This window comes from Leucoraja erinacea, chromosome 18 (genome assembly GCF_028641065.1).
Source record: "Leucoraja erinacea ecotype New England chromosome 18, Leri_hhj_1, whole genome shotgun sequence".
Taxonomy (NCBI): Eukaryota; Metazoa; Chordata; class Chondrichthyes; order Rajiformes; family Rajidae; genus Leucoraja; species Leucoraja erinaceus.
Window position 1 is genome coordinate 29,931,971 of NC_073394.1, and position 23,036 is coordinate 29,955,006.

Consider the following 23,036-nt stretch of genomic DNA (forward strand, 5'->3'; position numbering starts at 1 on the left):
AAGTACCATAAAGCTGCAAAATGACCTCTGGACTCTTGTACTTAATACCCCAACTGATGAAGGCATGTATACCACATGCCTGATTTTTCGCTCTATCTACTTGTGTTACCGCTTTCAGGGAGTTGTTGGCCTCAAAATCCCTCTGCACATCAATGCTGTTTGGGGTCTTGCCATTAATTGTATATTTTCCCCTTACTTTTGACCTCCCAAAGTGCGACACCTTCCATTTGCTCAGATTAAACTCTATCTGCATGTGGTATACATGCCTTCATCAGTTAGGGTATTAACTACAAGAGTCCGGAGGTCATTTTGCAACTTTATAGTACTTCGGTTTGACCACATTTGGCGCATTGTGCACAGTTTGGTTCGCCCCATTACAGGAAGGATTCTGTAATTTGCTCTATAACCCTCTGTCATTTATTTATGTATGTGTATATATATGTGTCAGTGTATGTGTCATCAACATCAGAGGTCCCAGCATATATCACTGGTCCCAACCTCCAGCCAGATATTACCCTTCCATAACTACCCTCTGTATTTTAAGGACAAACCAGTTCTGAATCCAAATTACCAAGTCACCAGGGACACTATGCATCTTAATCTTCTGGATCAGCCTACAATGAGGGATTTTGTCAAGTGCATTATGAAAGTCTATGTGGACAACAACCCCTGCCCCATCGTCATCAAACATCTTCATCACCACTTCAATCAAGGAAGAAAGACGTGACCTGCAAACAAAGCCATGCTGACAGTGCCTAATTATCGCATTCTCTTCCGAATGCGAGTAAACCCAAAATATCATTCCAATGGTTTCCACACCACTGTGAGGCTCGCCATCTGATAATTTCCTTGGCTATCTTTACCTCCCTTCTTGATGAGGGTAGTGAAGGTAAGGTAAGAGAAGTAGCTAACATTATTGAAGTAGATGAACAATGTAAGCTATTCTCCAGTCCTCCAGCACCTCGCCTGTAGGTATAAAGCAGTGATCTTCCTGTTGCCTACCCTTTTCTGTACCTCATAAACTTATCATCCAAAACTCTGGATAAATGTCCTGTCAGACCAATTCTATTCATGACTATTCGTATGGGTGCTGATCTATACTGGCTCCTGGTTTGAATAATTCTTCAAGGTCTAATAGTTTGCATAATTGTTTCATTGGTTATATTTAGTTGTAAGGTTGGTTATATTTCCTGAGAAAGCAGTAAAATGATATGCATGGAATTAATGGCACATTGCTACTCATATAATCAGTTATATTTAACCAAGTGAGCAGTGTGACTCTGGCTCCACCTGATCTTGATTGAAAGCTAATATTTTGCTTGGCTTGGGCAATTGTCAGATTAATGATGGAAAGGAGTACACAAAATGTTGGAATAACTCAGCGGGACAGGCAGCATCTCTGGATAGAAGGAATGGGTGATGTTTCGGGTTGAGACCCTTCTTCAGACTGAGATTCGGAGAGAGGGAGGGACAGAGATAAGAAAGGGTAAGGTGTGAAAGCGAGACTTAGGGGATGAGGTTCAAGGAACGTAGAATAGATCATTGTTAGCGAGGGGAAGGCAACCCATATACCCACTGTGTAAAAAAAAACGCCCTTCATATTCCTATTAAATCTGTCTAACCCCCCCCCCCCCCACCAAACTACTTTAAATACTTGGTTTTGGAATTACCAGTTCCTGGAAATGTGCTACTATTTTGTGCCTAATTCCTTTTCTGTCGGTATGTCTAGTATACTGGTGAATCCCCATTGCTAATTCACCAATATTTTCTTTTGAATCTGTGGCATGCTGCACTCTTCCTTCGATGCTAATATAAATTATTTATTCAACACGGTGGTGGCACCGTGGTGTAGCGGTAGAGTTGCTGCCTTACAGCGCCAGAGACCCGGATTCGATCCTGTCTATGGGTCTGTACGTAGTTTGTACGTTCAAGTCAAGTCAAGTCAAGTTTATTTGTCACATACACATACGAGATGTGCAGTGAAACGAAAGTGGCAATGCTCGCGGACTTTTGTGCAAAAGACAAACAACCAAACAACTATAAACACAATCATAACACACGTATTCTTTTACATAATAAATAATGGAAGGAAAAACGTTCAGTACAGTTAGTCCCTGGTGAGATAGGCGTTTACAGTCCAAATGGCCTCTGGGAAGAAACTCCTTCTCAACCTCTCTGTTCTCACCGTATGGCAACGGAGGCGTTTGCCTGACCGTAGCAGCTGGAACAGTCCGTTGCACGGGTGGAAGGGGTCTCTCATGATATTGGTGGCTCTGGAGTTGCACCTCCTGATGTATAGTTCCTGCAGGGGGGCAAGTGAAGTTCCCATAGTGCGTTCGGCCGAACGCACTACTCTCTGCAGAGCCTTCTTGTCCTTGGCAGAGCAATTCCCAAACCAGATGGTAATGTTCCCGGACAAGATGCTTTCCACCGCCGCTGCGTAGAAGCACTGGAGGATCCTCGGAGACACTCTGAATTTCCTCAATTGCCTGAGGTGGTAAAGGAGCTGCCTTGCCTTTCTCACGAGTGCTGAGGCGTGTGATGCCCGTCATATCCTCGGAGATGTGGACTCCCAGATATATAAAACAGTTCACCCTATCCACAGGATCCCCATTTATCCTCAATGGAGTGTACGTCCTCGGATGATGTGCCCACCTAAAGTCCATGATCAGCTCCTACGTTCTCCCCATGACCTGCGTTGGTTTTCCCCAAGATTTTTGATTTCCTCCCACACTGCAAAGACGTACAGGTTTGTAGGTTAATTGGTTTGGTATAAATGTAAAATTGTCCCCAGTGTGTGTAGGGTAGTGTTAATATGCAGGGATTGCTGGTCAATGCGGGCTCAATGGACCAAAGGGCCTGTTTCCGTGTTGTATTTCTAAACTAAACTAAACAAGGCCCTCTGCTTTGTTTCCATGGAAAATAGGTGCAGGAGTAGGCCATTCGGCCCTTCGAGCCTGCACCGCCATTCGATATGATCATGGCTGATCATCCAACTCGGTATCCCATCCCTGCCTTCTCTCCATACCCCCTGATCCCTTTTAACCACAAGGGCCACATCTAATTCCCTCTTAAATTTAGCCAATGAACTGGCCTCAACTACCTTCTGTGGCAGAGAATTCGACAGATTCACCACTCTCTGTGTAAAAAATGATTTTCTCATCTCGGTCCTAAAAGACTTCCCTCTTATCCTTAAACTGTGACCCCTAGTTTCATCAGTTCAAATGAAATGTTATTGACCCGAACAAAGTGTTTACTGTGTGTATCTCTCTCCTAATATGTTGAGTTACCCGCATAATTGTTTTTATTTCACATATCTAACATTTCTACTATTTTGCGTTTGTATGCCTCAGATTTCCTCATTTATTTTGGCACTATTATCTAATGCATGATTTGCCAAAGTTTAGAAATATGGCATATAATCTAAAAAGCTAATAGAATTTATGTATTTAATTGTGAGGGTTTGTTTCAATGAAGGTTATGCCTTAGTTTAGTATAGTATAGTATTGTATAGTAGAGTATAGAGATACAGCATGGAAACAAGCCATTCGGCCCACCAAGTCCATGCTGCTAGCCATTCATTCTAGTTCTATGTTTTCCCATTTTCTCATCCACTCACTAAACACTTTATAACAATTTACAGAGGCCAATAAACCGACAAACACACACATCTTTTGGATGTGGGCGGAAACCCAAGTACCCGAAGGAAACCCACACGTCACAGGTAGAACGTGCAAACTCCACACAGGCAGCACCGGAGGTCAGGATTGAACATGGGTCTATGGCGCTGTGCTCTACCAACTGAGCCATTGGGCTACCCCGAGTACCACTCATGGAGTAAATTGTATAGTCTTGATGCAGGATCTTGATGTGAAACATTGATGATTCAATTCACCCGTGATCCTCCTGAACGTTGGGGCAGGATCAGAGGGCTGAGTGGGCTTCTGTTGCTCAGAATTCATAGATTTAGCTGGAAATTTTAAACAAAGGTAAATGCCTCTCTGTCTTCTAGTCCGGACAGATCCAGGGTACTTGTGTAACAATATTTGGTTTGTGGAGGTGTTTGCACGAGGTTCACATACTTTCTGTTAATTATCTATCATCACACTACCCAATTCACCAGGAAAATAATGCTGCTATATTTGTTGAAGAGCTCTTTACCATTGGGTTATGACTACTGCTGGGTTTTTATCATCCTCCACTATTATCTTTTGAGTGGCCTGATGGGTCTTTTGGCACTTCCTTTTCTTCTCCTTTTGGTATTGTAAAGCGTATATTGCATTAAAAAAGATAAATTGTCTGTGCAGTATAGTACACAGAACCATGTGTTTTCCATTATTGATTCATCGTACTAATTGGCTAAAAGCATTGAAGTGGAAAAGCTTGAGCACCATCACTTCTGGTGATATTGACAGCGCTGTTAAGATAATTATTGTATTTTTTTAGATTTCTTTCTCGCTGAAGCCAGTTGTTTGCTCCTGCAAACTTGCAAGTGAAATCTACTTTTAATGTGTGAGTGGAAATAAGAATTGTTAAGCAGAAGATTGTGGACATATTCATGATAATCTAGTTGCTAATGATGTCCTCCTTCATGAAGCATGTAATTGGTCTTTTAATAGTATTCTTCCTTGCTAACATATTAAATAAGGTGTAAAGAGACCTTGTTACTTGTGGAAATTCAATCATCCTATTACTAATCTTTTCTCATTTTCAGTGGTTTTTCATTGGACAAAGCATTAAGCCAGATTCTGTCACTTTGCACTTAATTAAACCAACCTCATCCTCAATGTTGAAAGCCAATTTCATATGGCGTGTAAAAGAAAATTAATAATTATATTATAATTGCCTTTTGGGAATCCTTTAGACTTGAAGAATGATATCATCTTCCAGAATATAATATTTACCAAGAGACTGTTCCATAATGGTCGACACTGGAAGAGACAATTATAGTTTAACCTTATCGCTTGTATGTATGTGCCATACCTGATGAATTTCTCCAGTCACTTGTCAAACACCTAATTGTACAACATGGTTTGTTAATGGAAAGTAAATTGAAGTGATATAACTCGATGTTATGTTTTTTGTGTTCCACTGAGATTCAAAAATCCCAAAGATGATAATTTGGACAAAATATAAAAGTTATGGCTTCTACATTCAAAGTTGCCTTTCCTTTACAAAATCAGTTCCACATGATTTTCAGCGTATGCATTCTTGTCAAGTTTATTTTGCCCTTTGCAGTGAGACACAGAATTTCTTTCATTAAAAAAAATCGCAATTCTTCGTGAAGGTTGATTGGAGAAGTCACCTTTATGATCATCTTAATCTTTTGGTTCTAGGTTTAGATTCTGTCAATTGAATTTGGTATGGACAGAAGCAGTGTAATGGTTATAAAGTAGTACATTTATGTTTTATGCTGTTTTGCAATTTTCTGCTTTTGGTCACTAAAATTGGAGTGATAAATAAAACTGGACAGTGCTTGGTGCATTGTGAGTGCTGCCTGACTGTGCAGTTTTCTGGACAACATCGAAATTGATGATCTGCAATAGTTCCCTCATTGCAAATTTAAATCAGCAGAAGACTTGGGCTTTCAAAGTGTAAGGGAAGGTGGTGTAATGATGGATGTTGCATGCAGTGTTTTCAATATTTTAAGCCTGGTGGAAGGTTTTTCTCTTTGCTGTCAGAGGTAAATTGAATGGTACTAAGATCCTGTGGAGAGAAAGTAATAAATTTGAAAGATGTAGCAAAATTATGAAAATAACGATGGCAGAACGAAAGGGATGAACAAAAAATAGTTCCAAATAAGAAGAAACTTTAACTGTAGACATTTTGTTTTGGACAATTGCTCCAAGCTTGTTAGTTAGACAGGGGATAAGGAAAATTGTAATTGGCTTCATGAGAAAAACACTGATATAAACTTGTGTTTTAAGCACTCTTAAAATTAGTATTCTATCCTATTTTTTAGAATAAAATTTGTGCAGATCTGGTCATTTTCTTCAGGCATCATGTGAACAATTTACTTCATTTTATCAAATTCTGTGAGAATCGGTCTTTTCATCTGGCATCTGCAGGCAGATTTTATGTTCTAATTTTGTGCTACTGGATTCATGTGAATGCTTTGTTGATATATTTGCATTTGTGTTTTTCTTGGAGATGGGCAGAAATGTGTGGAACAGTTTTGCCTGTTTTCAGATTTCTTTTGCAGCATTTTATTGATTGAGGGAATAGATAGTCAGAGATTGTCTTGGTACTGACAAATATCCACTGTTGGAGTTTTGTGGCTTTAATGGCATTGCCGTCAGGTTGTACTCATTTATGCAAACATGTAACAAGTCAAGTCAAGTTTATTTGTCACATACACATACGAGATGTGCAGTGAAATGAAAGTGGCAATGCTCGCGGACTTTTGTGCAAAAGACAAACAACAAAACAACCAAACAAATTATAAACACAATCATAGCACACATATTATTTTACATAATAAATAATAGAAGCAAAACGTTCTGTAGAGTTAGTCCCTGGTGAGATAGTTTACTGTCCGAATAAGAAACTCCTTTCAACCTCTCCTTTTACTGCATTGCAACGGAGCGTTTGCCTGCGTTGATGGAACAATTAGAGGTCTCTAAATGATTTTGTTTGCTGGAGTGCACCTCCTGTTGTATAGTTCCTTTGAAGTTCCCATAGTGCGTTGCCGAAGCACTACTCAGGAGAGCCTTCTTGTTTGAAGCAATTCCCGAACCAGATGGTAAAATGAATATGCTGAAGCACTGTTCCTTGGAGACACTCAATTTCCCAAGAGCCAGGTTAGGCGCTGCCTTGCCTTTTTAGGCGTGTGATAGTTATATTGGATATTTCATCACCCCTCAGCATATCCCCATTTATAAGGTTGTACACTATTAGAAATGATCAGCTCCTTCGTTTTTTTGATTTTGCTGTTTCCGCACCAGATGCTAGATCAACTGTGTTTGTTCATCATTAGCAGCACCACATGTCAGTTGAATTGCTTGAGCCACAAGTTAATGAGGGATCTGAGGACCAACCCTGGGGTACCTCAGGGTGAGGGTGAGATATTCCCTAACAGTTTACTACTTTCGGTGAGAAAGTCCAAACCCAGGCACAAGGATTGCCCCATTCGTATTGCCTGCTATCTGTTGTCCCCAGTTTTAAAACTACTGTGTGAGATCACAGTGCCAGTGAATGAGCAAGCTGAAAATGAATGTGGTATGCGAACTGCAACCGGTCCATGTTCGAGGGAGGAAGGCGCAGATGTGATTCTCGATTTCTTCTACCGAGGTAAAGGCCCACGGTAGCTTCAATGGGGGGCAAAATGCGGTACAAAGTGCAGGAGGACCACGGACTTGTCCGGTAGAGGTTGAATAATGGTGACACTCTGTGTAAGGAATGAGTACTCGCCCCGAGGCAATGTTTTGGGTGTTGGATTCTCCTTCAGACACTCTGCTCGGACAGCTCCCTTCAGCTTCGTTAGCCACTGTCGATATTGTCGATATCTGTCCATTCCTCCACAACGTGAGTTGAGTCGTTCTCCGGCACCGGGTTGCATCTTCGGTAGTTACAATTAGCCCCAGCAAGGCTTCTTGTTAGCTGCTTTTAAAGTGCAACTGCAGAACTCTTTTGTAGACATGTTTCCTGATGACCCAGTAGGCAGCGGTAGCATTCAGAGAGACATGTCTACCCAATTGTGTTCAGGTGCTTACCCTTACCGTGGGGAACATGTTGGGGCATGATTGACGTCACTGGAACTTCTCAGTCGGAATCAGCATCTTGCAGCATGGCCTCTGAACGTCAATCGCTGATGCGTCTCTTCGCTCCCGAACTATTCTCTGTTTATTGATAGCTGCGTGGTCAGATTTCCAGTGGGCCTATTGTCTGAATGATAAAGGATGGTGGTGTTTTTGGTTAAGTATAAGGTAATTTTATCTTGAGTTGTTGCAAATGAATTACTTTGCTTTAATCATTGTGTTTGATTTTTTTGAGCATTGACGGATATCAGAGACAAGAGCAGTATGTCTATTTGACAGCATATGAGGGCAGGGCCCATTTTGCTTCAGAATAGAAGTTAATGTCAGTTTTCAAGGAGTTTACACTTCAACCCTGATTGCCATTCATATTGCCTGCTCTGTTGTCCCACCTCAGCAGTCACCAGTGAATGGAAGCCATTGGTTGGGCTCGATCTTAGTGGAAGTATGACCAAAATGCAGTGCTGGGGACTCGGTAGAGCAGGCGACATCTGTGTGTTCCATGTTTCGGGTACGATCCTCCTTATCCTACGGAAGTTTCCAACACAAGCTCAAGTCCATCTCCACCATGGTTACTCCAGCATTGCTCCAGCTTGCAAGAATTGTTAGCTGTTTTTAAAGACTGCAGGGCAGGAAATTGTGTTCAGCTGATTTCCAACATGGGGCAATTCTACTTCTCATGGAATCCAGCAGGAACATGTCAATTCTGATGCATTTTTTGTTGGAATGATGTATAAAATACATTGTGTTTGATTTTTTTGAGCATGGAAGTCATCTATTTGACAGCTGAGGGCAGGGCCCACTAGAAGTTAATGTAGTTCAAGGAGCCGACCCTGAGCCCTGATGCACCTCAGCAGTCACCAGGGAACCAGCTGCTTAGTGGAAGATGACCGGCAGGGACTTGAGTTACGAGCTTACCAATCAGCTCAAGATCTGGACCATTTACTATATTGCTCCTCTTGCAGAGGGGGCGCCGGTACGGTTTTTGTTGGAATGAAATACATGGAATTAAGAACTAAATAAGATCAGGCTCTGGCGTAGGTGTGAAGATAATGGAATAATGTACTGCATATTTGCATGTAGTGAGAAGAGACTTCATAATGGAATCTATATTTGGGCGCAGTGGTAGAGTAGCTGCCTTACAGTGCCAGAGACCCGGGTTTGATCCTGACTATGAGTGCTGTCTGTATGGAGTTTATATGTTCTCTCCGTGGGTTTTTTTCCGGGCTCCGGCTTCCTCCTACATTCCAAAGACGTGCTGGTCAGTGTGAACTCGGTGTGCCGTAGAGAGACTGTATCTCTAAACTAATTTCCGCCCCAAAACATAACCAAAATTCTAGAATGCAGTATTGGTAAGAATGGTAGCATTTCTGATCAAAGACTGGATCCTGACCCCTATCTCAGATTATTCGTAAGGTAATAGATATTGAATGATGCCTGACAGAATTTTTTTTTTGGATCAAAATCGTAGATTTAATACATTGATACATGCATATTTTTAAACTAATGCAATATTCTTTAATTATTTACTAATTGAATTTGAATAGTTTGTAAATGTCTCTGAATGTTAGAAAATATGATTCAAAAGTGGGTGGTATTGCAGATATTGAAGATTGTTGTGAATGATTGCAGCAGGATCGATTGGCCAGGTGGGCTGAGGAATGATTGATGGAATTTAATACAGAGAAATGTGAGGTGTTGCATTTTGGGATGTCTAACAAGGGCAGGACCAACACAGTGAATGGTAGGCCTCTGGGGAGTGATCTAGAAGTACAAGCTTCATGTGTTGGGTGTCCCAGGGCTGCTAAAAATCAGGTGTGTTCTGTTGGAGTGATTATCTGTTGTATTGTCGCGCGTAGGTCTCGGGAGTCTGCATGATACACACGCATTGTACAAGCGCATGGTTCCTTGAAGGTCAAGTCGCAGGTAGATAAGGTGGTCAAAAAGGCTTTTGGCATATTGGCCTTAATCAGGCAGAGTATTGAGTATAGAAGTTGGGAGGTCATGTTGTAGTTGTATAAGATGGTGATGAGACCGCATTTAGAATATTGTGTTCAGTTCTGGGCACCATGTTATTGGAAAGATATTGTCAAGCTTGAAAGGATTCAGCGAAGATGTTGATGGGGCTAGAGGGTGTGAGCTATAAGGAGAGATTGAGTAGGCTGGGTCTCTATTCCTTGGAGTGCAGGAGGATGAGTGGTGATCTTACAGAGATTTTTTGAGAGGAATAGATCGGGTAGATGCACCGAGTCTCTTTCCCAGAGTAGGGGAATCGAGGACCAGAGGACATAGCTTCAAGGTGAAGGGGGAAATAATTAATAGGAATCTGAGGGGTAGCTTTTTCACACGAAGATGTATGGAACAAGCTTCCTGAGGAGGTTGTTGAGGCTGGGACTATCCAATTGTTTAAGAAACAGTTAGACAGGAACATGGATAAGACAGGTTTGGAGGGATATGGACCAAGCGTAGGCAGTTGGGACTAGTCTAGCTGGGAAATGTTGCCTGATGTGGGCAAGTTGGGTCGAAGGGCCTGTTTCCACACTGTATCACTCAGACTATAAAAAAAGAGAACTTCTGGCACAGCTCTGCGCCATGCATTGTTGGTATGTCATGAAGGTCTCTAAGCATTTCAAGTGTGGATCCTCTTGGCTCTGCCACCTGAGGACGACACCACTGGACCCGAGATCTGTAGTGAGTCAGTGAGATGCACCTTCCACATGTAGTCTTGGAAAGTGTGGGCATAACTAGACCACATACAATTAATTAGTGGGCATCTCTGCAATTTTCTTTAACAATCCCTGTGTTTATAAAACTATATTGTGAATATGTCACTTACATTATGATGCTAGCATGAAATCTGCTAAAAAAAAAAGGGATATTGCTCATACAATAAGAACATTTTATTTTAGGAATGATGTAATGTCGAATTAAAACGGGACAATATTCCATTTATCTCGTTCTAATTTGACTTTTAGAAACACGAGCTTTTGTGTTTTTTTAAGTGATGAAATGTATACGTTTTCAAATCTTTTAATTTAAGTTGAAAAGAATGCCATTATTAACTACCTTATTTTAATTGGAATTTGGAAATGTAACATTATTTGTTCCTTTTGTGATTTAAAGGGACGGTGGGGAGAGGTCACGGCAGCGAGCTCCAAGAAATGCAAGAATGACTGCGCCATCATTGGGTCGCTTTGTCCCCCGGTAAGACTGATTAGTAAACAAACTGTCAATGTTTACCTGTTGAAGGGTAATTACAAAGTTAGCATCCTGCTGGAGTACCAATCTGAATGACTGTCCAGTAACATGATTGAAGAAATGCACAAATTGACTTTGCAATGAAATTATCTCTTTGCTACATACTCAGTCCAACAACCAAGTTGCAAGTTTAGGTTTCTGTGGGACCACTGAATGATTTGCCGAGTCCACCAGTAGCGTTTTAAAACTTTTTACTCTAGGCAAAGCATTAAAATATTTGCAGACCTTAACTAAAAACTGAACTTATCATAAGTAACAAATCAAATAAAATATAGAACCGTACGTAAAGGCCTGAAGATAGCTGAACTTGGCTAGTAGACAAAATATGCTGGACATTCACACAGAGCATTTGCACAGAATACACTGCCAAAAAAAAAAGCTCCCTTGCAATTGATGTCCTTTGAATACCAAACCCCACGGAATAACGTCTCCACTCTCAGATTGCAATCATAGTGAACTTCAATCCATGCTCTGCAAGAGAATTGATTCCATCAATAATGTGCAAGCTCCCATCGTTTGATTATTTCCAAGAAAAAAATTACTTTCAATATTTATTTTTGTTGATCCTGATTTTCTCAACGCCCCTCAGATGAAATGTCCAACACTTATTGCACGCTTCCTCCTTTTTTTAATCGTGTGCTCAACTTTAGTAAGCAATTATCTAGGAAGGAACTGCAGATGCTGGTTTAAACAAAGATAGACACAAAATGCTGGAGGAACTCAGCAGGACAGGCAGCATCTCTGGAAGAAAGAATGGGTGATGTTTCAGGTCAAGACCCTTTTTCTTTAGTAAGCAATTGATAGGTTTTCTTGTGTTAGTGGGAAGTACTTGAAGAATGCTTTATAAGATGCATTGAGATATGGTGAGTCGATATTGATGTGCACACAGTGATAGACTGCAGAAAGTGCACTTCATATTTTGTTTGAAAATTCCAGCTGCATCCCATGTGGAAAGAATGACAAATACTGAAACAAAATGAAGAATGATAACAATTCCACTTACACTTGTGTCTTACAGTATTGTAGTAAAATTAAATGCATAATTATCAAAATACCTATAAAATTGATATAAAAATGAGGTGCAATTGGAAAATATACTTAATCTGTCATCAGAGTAAATCTGACAATGATATTTACACTGCTTCATTTAGCCTCTAAATTACATTTCAATCTATTATTCGGAGTGCCAACAGAACATTTGAAAATGGATTTTCAAAATTCAACAGTTTTCACCTTGCTTTGGTAAAACAAAAATGTTGAACTTTTGGTTCATTCTTGTGGTGTAAATGGTCTCTCAATTTTTAATTGGCTTGCTTTTTGGCCTTCTCTTGCACTTTGTAAAGAACTGGTGCATGTTTGTATTTAAATAAATATTTTACCTTTTACAGGCGATTTCTGCTGCCCGAGTATCTACCTTATGCAGGCATCTTTCATGAGCGTGGACAGCCTGGATTAGCCACTCATTCCTCTGTCAATAGAGCCTTGGCAGGTAAACATTATCGGTGGAGTTTTGGAACCCCATTGATGGAGGATTTTTTCACATTGCATTGTGTTTATCAAGCAAATTTATCAAGTTAAGAGAAAAAAGCGTCACTGCGATGTAAGTGCTCAAATTGCAGTCTACATAATACAACTAGTTATTCAGATATTTTCATGTTTAGTGATCTGATTCAAGTCGCACTCTTCCATTTGTTATTCTTTTTCCGCCCTTTAGTTCCTCATCCTGGTAATGGTGTTCACTGGCCATTGCCATTGCCACTGCTGTGAGCAAGCAGCATAAAAGCAAGAGTTGTTAATGTTTTATTCACACTTTGGTTTACATTTCACATCATATTTCTCTTCACTCGTCGTATTTCAGCAAGGGATGTCACAGGAATTTGACTACTCCCTTCTTATTTTACATCAATGTAGCTGTAAATCTTTATAGGTGTTATTTTACCTGTCTAATAAACAGAACTGAGTAACACCAGTTTCGGTTTAAACCGGCATCTGCAGTTTCTTCCTACATAATAATATTAATGATCTGTTTCTGTTGAAATTTGCTTTTGTAGAATAAGACTACAATGTGAATTCTGCAGACTTGCTTTAGTGACAGTCCATTGTTACTTGCTCTCCTAATCACACATTGGCATTGTGTATTTGTACTGAAACTTATCACCACCAACTTATCTTTATTACAAAAATTCCAGCTTAAAAATTAAACTTTTAAGTTGTGACTGATCAGAAGTATCAGTAAAAACCAGAGAAAGCCATTGTCATTACAAAGGCAACAACATGTAAGCTGGACACGACATTCGATCTATTTTCTGCTTTACAGTTAGAATGTTAAAAGATGGTTGTCCCTATGCACATCCGTGTTCTCTCTTTTGTGTGAATTTGAAGATGATCCAGAAAATAGCAAAGTTGTTCGAAAGTTGTACTATTTTGGAAAAGCAAATCACTCATCTTTCTCAAGTCTGAGAAAAACGCGTTGCGTTCTTTAGGGTTAGGGCTGCCTTGTTAATTTAATATAAAAGTATATTTTTACCCCACAATTTCTAGAAGTCGTTTCCATTCTTTTACATTCAGCGTCTTACATTTTGCATTCTGATGTAGAACATGCTGTTTTTTTAAATTAAGCTATGCCTTAGATGTCACTTAACTGCATGGATAGTGGCAGCACACACAGAGTTGTAATTAGCTTTTTTTCTGACAACAGTTTTATAATAAATGCCCAAGTTTGATTGCTTTGGAAATTTTGAATTGAACAAATTAAACATAGAGTACAGTTAATGAACCTCACGCAGTGTGTTACATGTGTCTAGTAATGTTGTACAAAATGAGGTTAAAATGTTCATGGCAAGTCTATTTCCTCTGTAACAGTTATTAAACTGAAATGTTTTTAAACTGGTTATTTGAAAGCAATGTCTGTCAGCAAGAGAAAATGGCAGCATTCAAAGTAACAATTTGCCAAGAGTTTCATGATATTGATCTTCAATCTGCAGTTTTTGTTATTGTGCACTTTATCAAATCTCATTTGGTTATATATATATATATATAATATCCACGTTATTTATAGCCCTTCAATATACTCCTTCAATCATCACTTTAAACATGGGTTGAGTTTCTGAGTAACTGTTTCATTAATGGCAAATATGTTGACAAATGAACAGAAGCGTATTGATGTTATAGAACCATAAAAACATCTATGCTGATCATGTTGCCTTTCTACACTTATTCTATTTGTCCCATATCCCTGTCCTATTCAAATATCTAACAAATACCTTCTAAATGTTGCAGTTTTTACTGACTTCAATACGTTTAGTTTAGAGATACAGAGCGGAAACAGGCCCTTCGGCCCACTGAATCCATGCCGACCAGCGATCACCGTACACTAGCACCATCCTACACACACTAAGGACAATTTACAATCTTTACCAAAGTCAATTAAAGGGCCTGTCCCACTTACGTGTCCTTGGCACGTAAATTACGCGACCTCGTGGTCACGTTGAGCCGAGATGGTCGAGCGAAGGTCAGGCACGATTACATGCGTACGCACAGCCGTCTGGAGTGCGTGACGCTATTTGAAGATGGACACAAAGCTGGAGTAACTCAGCGGGACCGGCAGCATCTCTGAAGAGAAGGAATGGGTGATGTTTCGTGTCGAGACTCTTCTGCCTGAAAAGAAGGGTCTTGACCCGAAACGTCCCACTTTGCTTCTCTCCAGAGATGCTGCCGGTCCCGCTGAGTTACCCCTGTATTTTGTGTCTATCTTCAATTTTCTTGGCCTCGCTCTGGGAGTAGAAGTGAGGGCGGATCCGGACCGCAGCGGCCGTGAGTCCCAGGCCGAGTTCGGCGATCGTTTCCATTAATCCATGTAATGTGGCAACATGTTTTCATCCAACCTCTCTTGTCCTTTCTCTCATTCCCCAACTCGCTTCCGCTTCCCTCTCTCCCCGCATAACTTGTTTCTGTTAGTTCACTCCCACCCCCTGTGTCTAGCCCCTCAGCAAAACATTTTCCTCACAAAATCCATCTATTCGTTCTGCAGGTCATGGCCTTCAGCTTCCAGTCGCCTGTCACTTCAGTTTTCTCTCCCACTACCATTGTGCCTTGTGTCGTAAGCCTGTTTCCTTGTTCCAACAAAGATAAGGATAAGCTCCAACTAAATTAGCTCATCTTCCAACTGGGCAAAAAGCAGTTTCTGGACTTTAAAATGAGTTCAGTAATTTTAGATAATCAGCTTTTCCAGGATTTGCATTTCACATTTGCAGCATTCAGTTTTCTTTTTCATGCAATTTCAAGTAATTATTCTGCTTTTTAAACCTGTACCAGTCTGACCCTTCTCACTAATTGCTTCATCACCCATTTCATCACGTGCACTATCATATTTTGTCTCTGACACTTGCTTTCCATCCTCTGGCAGCACATCTCTTGGCCTCTCCTGTTCCCCGGCTCTTTACCCGTACCGTAAACCTTTTATCAGGATTTTGAAAAGTTGGGGATAAAAGATAATTGATCCAAAATATTAACTAATTTTTTCTCAACAACAGATGCTGCCTGACCTCTGTTTTTTAAGAATGTTCTGCTTTAATTTACTATTTCATGCATCTGCAGGATGTTTCCATTGTGCTTTTTTTTGTATTGGCAGGCTTTGATGTATGTCACCTTGCAAATGTGTGCAACACAATGCAACACAAAAAGCGAGAAAATATTTATTATTTTCTATCCCTAATAAATATTTTGATTCAAATACAGTACTTTTGCATGTGAGATTCGAGTAAATTACAAGCTATGGAGACACGAAACTGCAGGTGATGGAATCTTGAGCAAAAGACAAAGTGCTGCAGAAATTCAGAAGGTCAGGCAGCATCTGTGAAGGGAATGAACTGATGCCATTTTCTGACTTGAGACGTCGTCTGTCCATTCCCCCCCCCCCCCCCCCCCCCCCCAGATGCTGCTGAGTTCTTCCAGCAATTTGTTTCTTGCAAAATGACAACTAATGTCCTGTTGCAAGAGGACTACATTTTGATAATGGTTTCTGCAGATTTACCAGCACTCTAAATTTTATAGGACCTGGTGTGCATATCATTATTTAATTACAATAATGATGTTGAATCATGCACCTTGTCTCTCGATTGAAAGATGTAGCATGGGAAACAGGCCCTTTGGCCCACTGACCATGCTGATCATCAATCACCCGTTCGCACATGTTTAATGTTATCCCACTTTCGCATTCACACCCTACACTACATTGCACTACATTGCACAATAGGGTGTCAATTTACAGATGACAATTAACCTACAAATTTGCATGGAATGTGGGAGGAAACCGGAGCACCCGTAAGAAACCCATGCGGTCATAAAATGTTCAAACTCCACACAGATAACAGGTGAAGTCCGGATCAAACCTGCCTCTCATGCTGTGAGGCAGCAGTTTTACCAGCTGCACTACTGTATTCATTCTTGCACTCTTCCTTTTGTTGAGCTTGAAAGCTCATTCCACCAGACCTGGTAACAGCTGCTTGCCCGCTGTTATCGGACTACGGAACATAAGATAGGGTACAGTCCCAATCTCCCAACCTCATTGTGGACTTTTTCTCTTTTTCTCTTTGCACTTCCTGTTCAAATGAGTTTATAGTCATGTGGCCCTGAAATTAAATTCTTGATTTGCTTCAGCACAACAGAACATAGTAGGCATTGACTACAAAACAGATCAGTGTGTCCATGTTGAACTTGTGTGCGGCTTGATTGTACTTGTGTATTATATGATAATACACAAAAGATTTTCACTGTACCTTTGTACATGGGACAATAAACCAATACCTTGCCATGAAGTGCTTCTAGCCGCTGCATGAATTGTGGGGAGAGATTAAAATCGCATGAGACAGAAGTTCAAGTCAGCAGTTTGTTACAACTGGACTCTATTGAGAAAGGAGCTGAAAAGGTGAAGAGTTTAATGTCTTTGAATAGATGGCAGAGCGAAGTGCCTTGAACTGCAAAAGAACTGATCAAAATTAGAACAATAAAGATGAGGGAATTAAGTCCTTTAGAATGGAGTGTGGTGCCTGATGGAAGGGGGTGGTGAGGTTGAAATTGTTGTTGTGGAATAAAGGGAGCGTGGAGATTGCCAGCATCCTCAAGGAAGGGCTTGGAACATGGGAACTAATCTAGATGCCACTGAGTGAGGAGAAAAAAGAGCTGCTTGCCTGTATGAACTGGGATGATTAAAGGATAACCAGCTGTTGAGTTAGACTAAGATGGTGGCCAGCTTCTCCAGTCTGTGTGAAGTGAATAAAATAAACACATGACCTTTGCAGATTGTGTGTTTTTACACCACAAAGTTACATTTCTGAAATTAATAATCTGGGGAAAAAATGAGCGTGCACAATTAATGGCCATACTTGTACTCTATAAAATATATATTTAAAATGTGCTTCAGTAAGCTTAATGCAGAGATTGATGTGTAGCAAATACATTTGTGGCAAATATTGAAATGAACAAGACAGATTTTTCATATATCTTTGTTGTGTTTGGGTTGAGTTTGTGCTTCTTTGATGTTAGCTATGGCACTGGGTCCCAATAGGATTTTCAAGGACTCTTTGTTCTTGGAAAGGTTTTGAACAGCATTCTTATTGCCATTGGTGAAATAAAGAAATCAATCATCACTGCATTTTGTAAGACTGTCATTCTGTCATTCCAAAATCAAGATAGTTGAGTCCAAAACAGCAAGCTTAAAACTACATTTCTTGAAACCTAAACTAATGATAAATCAGTGTGAAATACAAAGACTACCTTAAGCTGTAGGAGAGTTGCTGAGCTCTTAGGCTATCCATCAGCTTGCCATGAATAGTATGAATGACATTCAAATAGACCAGCCTGATATTTTTGTTCAAACGTTACCTTACATCAAAGTGAACAGTTGTTTAAAGCACATGAAATTGCCAGCGCTGGAATATTGTGCAAAACACTAAGTCCTGGAGTAATTGAGCAGGTCACGCAGCATCTGGGGTGGGAGTGGACAGGCAACATCTGGACCCTTCGGACTGAGTGGAGTGGAGCGGTGGGGGGGGGGGGGGGGGGGGGGGATCTGGAAAAGATTGGTGGGGTGGGCCAGAGATAGGTGGATACAGGTAGCAATTGGCAGATGGGTGGAGTAAATGCAAAGACAGGAGGTAAAAGATATTGAAAGACAAGGACAAATAAGATATAAAGCTAGAGGGAGGAATTGAGATCGAAGTAGTGGAGGAGAGAGGAGAGTTATGATTAGATGGAAATATGGGCTCCAAAAGGGGAGGGGAGGGTATCTGGGAGGGTGAGAGAAATGTGTTGTCACTGCACTGGGGGGGGGGGGGGGGGGGGGGGAGGGCAGGGCAGGAAAAAAGAGAGTGGTAAGGGATGTATCACCCAAAATTGGAGTTCAGAGTTCATATTATTGGGTTGATAGCTACCCAAAGGGAATATGAGATGCTGTTCTTCTGGTTTACATGTGGCCTCACTCTGGAATGGAGGAGGACGGGGACATTTTCTCCCCTCCCCTCACCAGCAGTGTTTTTCCGAGTTGTATGCTCAGTTTCTTGCTTGAAGTGTAGCTGATTGTGTGGTCAAGTACAATGCCAACTTGATCTTTACATTCCTCAGTAATACCATGGTCCTCAGCCAGGTCCACCACAATGATGAGGTGAAGTGCAGGATGGAGGTTGAGTACCTTATGTCATGTGTTAAGAACAATAACCTATCCCTTAATGTCAGCAAGACGAAAGAGTTGGGTTGTTAACTAAAAGAAACAAGGGGGTGAATACAACCTTGTCCTCGTCAGACCCTGCTGTAGAGATGGTTGCAGCTTCAATTTATTTTGCATCCATATCACCAGCAACTGAAGTTGGTCCCATCACACTGACGCAACAATCAAGAAAATGAATCAGTGTATTTACTTTAGGCGACTGAGAAGATTCAGTATTTCTATGAGGAATTTCCCCCATTTCTACAGTTGCCCTTTAGAAAATATTTAAAATGAAAATAGGATACATCTCAGCCTGGGATGTCAACTATTCTGTTCTTGACCACTTGAACCAGAAGAGAACAGTGAACACAGCCTTGTCACTTCCAACCATCCAGTCCACCTTCAAGTTACATTTGGAAGGTTGGAAGTATCATCAAGTTTGCCTGACATCCTGACAACCTTTCTCTCTTCTACCATCTGGGAGAAGATAGAGCACCTTGACAATCAGAGCTTCCAGACTTAAGCACAGCTTCCTCCCTACTATTGCCCTACTCTGGAACCAATCACCTTATTCCTGGAGGTGCCTCCATGTACTCTTACTCTTAACTCTACTTCAATGGGTTATTCTGTCATTGTAATGTTAATGTTCCTTTGCACTCTTGGATTTTGAAAAACAACCTTGCACCATTCTGCTGTTTGCACTTCGTTGTACTTATTTTTATATTTATTATTACTGCAATTACTAAATTGCAGTAATAATAAAACTGTAATTACTAAATTTCATTACACCCCGTTGTATATGACAAATTAACGATCTGAACTGAACTACTTTCCTTCACTTAGCCTTTTATTGATGGTTTTATTGAACTCTATTCAAGTGAATGGCACTGTGCTGGAACAGTTGGCTTAAAGCTGAGGTGTGCAGGGTTAATTCCTCTGGATTAGTACGATCAGGACCTGACTGCTGGGTTGGACCATGGAGCAAATGGACCTAATGTGCACTTCATACAGTGACAGCTAGCCAACCATCCAGCAGGGTTTGGGCCATTTTGTAGGATTAATTTTTCAGTGATAAATATCTTGAGTTAAATGTCCACTAGAGGGTAGTATGCTTATGTTGAAATTATTGTGTAAAGAAAATAAATATGGACATTATTCTTCTTATTCGCAATTCCTCATTATATTTACCAGAATAATTTAAATGTTATGCAATGCCCCTCACTTATTTCTTTTGACTTTAATCCTTGCTCGTAAGTTTCCGATAGGTATCAGAACTGAGAAAGAGCAGGAGTAGACTTTGAATTCAATATGAATAAAGGGGAAGCCATTTAAAATTGAGATGAGAAAAAACATTTTCACCCAGAGTTGTGAATTTGTGGAATTCTCTGCCACAGAAGGCAGTGGTGGCCAATTCACTGAATTAATTTAAAAGATAGTTAGATAGAGCTCTAGGGGCTAGCGGAATCAAGGGATATGGGGAGAAGGCAGGCATGGGTTACTGTTTGTGGATGATCAGCCATGATCACAATGAATGGCGGTGTTGGCTCAAAGGGCCAAATGGCCGCCTCATGCACCTATTTTCTATGTTTATGCGTGATATTCAAAATCAATGCCATTTTCCTCCCCTCAATCCATATCTCTTTATCTATCTAATATCAAGAAACTAATTGATCTCAGTTGCGAATCCAATCAATGGCAGAGGCTTCGCAGCCCACTCAGGATGAACATTTGATCATCCTTTGAAGGAATTTTTCATTTCAGTTGCAATTGCTTACTACTCAGGACAATGATATCTAGTTGAAGATTCCGCGGCCAGGAGGAAGCATCCTCATTGTATCTACCTTGTCGTACAGTATAAGAGCTTTGCTTGTTTTGATAAGATAGCGTCTCGTTCTTCCATACTCTGAAGACCAAAGACTATACCTACTCAGTGCTCCCTCGTATAACAGACTGGTAAATCTTCAAGCACTCCCTCCAAAGAAAGTACTTTTTTTTTAATAGGACCAGTGGTCTTGGTGGAATTTCATGAGACTCTATGTAGTTGTAGTAAGAAACTTTTACTCTTGTCTGCAAATCCAATACAAAACGTACCAATGGACCATTCCCCCCTTCCGCCCACCTTACCACTGTGTACAAGGATATACAGGTAGTTTGGACATCAGCATTTCCAAATTTGTCTCTAATTCTTAATCTCTCCCGACTGAAGCGCGTAACATTTTTCCACATTGCACTTTATCTGCTATTTTGCTACCCATTCACTCATCTTGATCTGTGTTCCATTGAAGCTTCTTTCACAGCTCATATTCCCACTTAGTTGTGTGGCATTAGCAAACGTGGAAATGATGCCTTTTATTCCCTTTGCCATCTCTTTGATATAGTTTGTGAATAATTGGGACCCAAGAGCGAGTACCCTGACCTGGGAAAGAATCCTTTACTCCAGTGTTTTGATTTTAACCAGTTAGTTAACTCGCTGTTTATGCTGGTATATCAACCCTCAATTCCACGCGCTCTAAACTGATTTACCAATTACCAATATGGAACCATGGCAAAATATTTACTAAGGTCCAAATACATTACATCCACTGGTTTCTTTGCATCTACTCAATTATAGACATTCGCAAAGAACTCCCAACGGAATACTGAAGTATGATTTCCCTTTGATAAATCCTATTCTTATTTTCAGGTTCAAATCTTTTGTACCCACATATTAATTTTGTGTTTAATGGTTGAGGATACCCAAGTATCCCAGAGACCCATCATCACAAAGTATCCTTTGCTCAATTCTTCCTAATGAGATGGTCTCATATCTCATATTTACATTTGTTCCTGTAGTAACTATCAATAAACATGAACTGTAGTTAAAATGATCAACACTGAAACATGTAGCTGTATTCCAAGGATCAATTGGCAAGATTTAACTTGGCTCTCTAAACTATAAGTTCTTATGGAGGGAAAAAATAATCTGTGGAGTGTTACTTAACTCTTTTACATATAGGAAATGGGTGCCCTTGAATAAAAGCTTTTCTAATCCACTTAATTAAGCATTGTTTACTTCCAAGAGTGGTTTTATTATTTATTAAGTTGTTTTCTGCTTGAGGAGCTAATTGAAATGCCTTGTGTATTGATAAATTACTGCAGCCATTGATAATGCTTGCAGAGGTGTGGCAATTATACAAATTTTGAGGCCCAATAACAGGGGATATTAATTTTCAAGCAGTTGCATTGAGATTTGCATATGCATGCTTTCCATTAACATATGGTAAACGGACAAGATAACTGATGTCTTTATCAATCTCAATGGAAATTTAATGAAGAAAACCACTTGCTGTTCAAGAAATCATCTGATTTTTCACACTTATGTAAATTGGTTGTATGTTTCCTACCATCTCCCTTTTTTTTTTTTGTTTTATTATTTTAAAATAAACTGCATGGAGATTTTTTAATGGGGGAAAAAGTGCAAGTTAAGTTCCGTCAAATAAAATTGGAATTTAAATACCGAAAGAATTGGAAATGTAATGCTTTTGTGAACATTTATTTAACATTTTTAAAGCCCATGAGGACAGCTTTAAATTTGATTAATATCTTCTGCAACAACATCAATGAAATCCAGTCAGCTTTAATGCTGCATTAAAAAAAGTGATGTATTTTTGGATACTGTTGCATGTAGTAAATGTAGTAAGTTATTAAATTGTTAATCAAATTATTTGGTGATATCCAGAAGCCTACATAAATAGACTAAAAGCAGCATTAAAATTCCTTCATTATTGAAGCAAAAACCAGAGGACACAGGTTTGAGGTGAGGGGGGGAAAGATTTAACAGGAAACTGAGGGGTAACTTTTTTACACGAAGGATGGTGGGTGTAGGGAACAAGCTGCAGGAGGAGGTAGTTGAGGCAAGTACTATTGCAACGTTTGGCCAGGTACATGAATAGGATAGGTTTAGAGGGAAATGGGCCAAAAGGAAGCAGGTGAGACTATTGTAGATGTGGCATGTTGCTCAGCATGGGCAAGTTGGACGGAAGATGGACCGAAGAGCCTCCATGCAGTATGTCTCTAAACTTTGGGAATTTAAAAGTAAAGAAATAATTCCGGCATGAAATAGCCAGTGCCAGTCAGAATAATGATAAAATATTTAAATCTTTGTAGAAACCCACCTCATTTGCTAATTGCCTATGTGTAGGGTTTCAAAAAAAAAAAAGAGTCATTATTGGGCTGCGCTAGGATTTAGGATTCAAGTCAAGATTGAGTTTCCGTTTTATTCTAGTCAACCTAGTATAGTCCTAGTACAGGTCCTCCACCGTTTTTCTGGCAACTGGTGGTCC

At 40.1% G+C, this 23,036-nt stretch overlaps 1 protein-coding gene across 4 annotated transcripts in view; it reads left to right on the top strand.

Moving 5' to 3' along the window:
* Window positions 1–23,036, top strand: part of LOC129705862 (activating molecule in BECN1-regulated autophagy protein 1-like) — a 287,629-nt gene that overhangs the window by 111,745 nt on the left and 152,848 nt on the right. For all 4 annotated transcript variants that reach the window (XM_055649715.1, XM_055649716.1, XM_055649713.1 and 1 more), the window contains 2 exons: window positions 10,878–10,958; window positions 12,401–12,501. In XM_055649715.1, coding sequence (XP_055505690.1) covers window positions 10,878–10,958; window positions 12,401–12,501 — 182 coding nt within the window. The remainder of the gene's footprint in view (window positions 1–10,877; window positions 10,959–12,400; window positions 12,502–23,036) is intronic.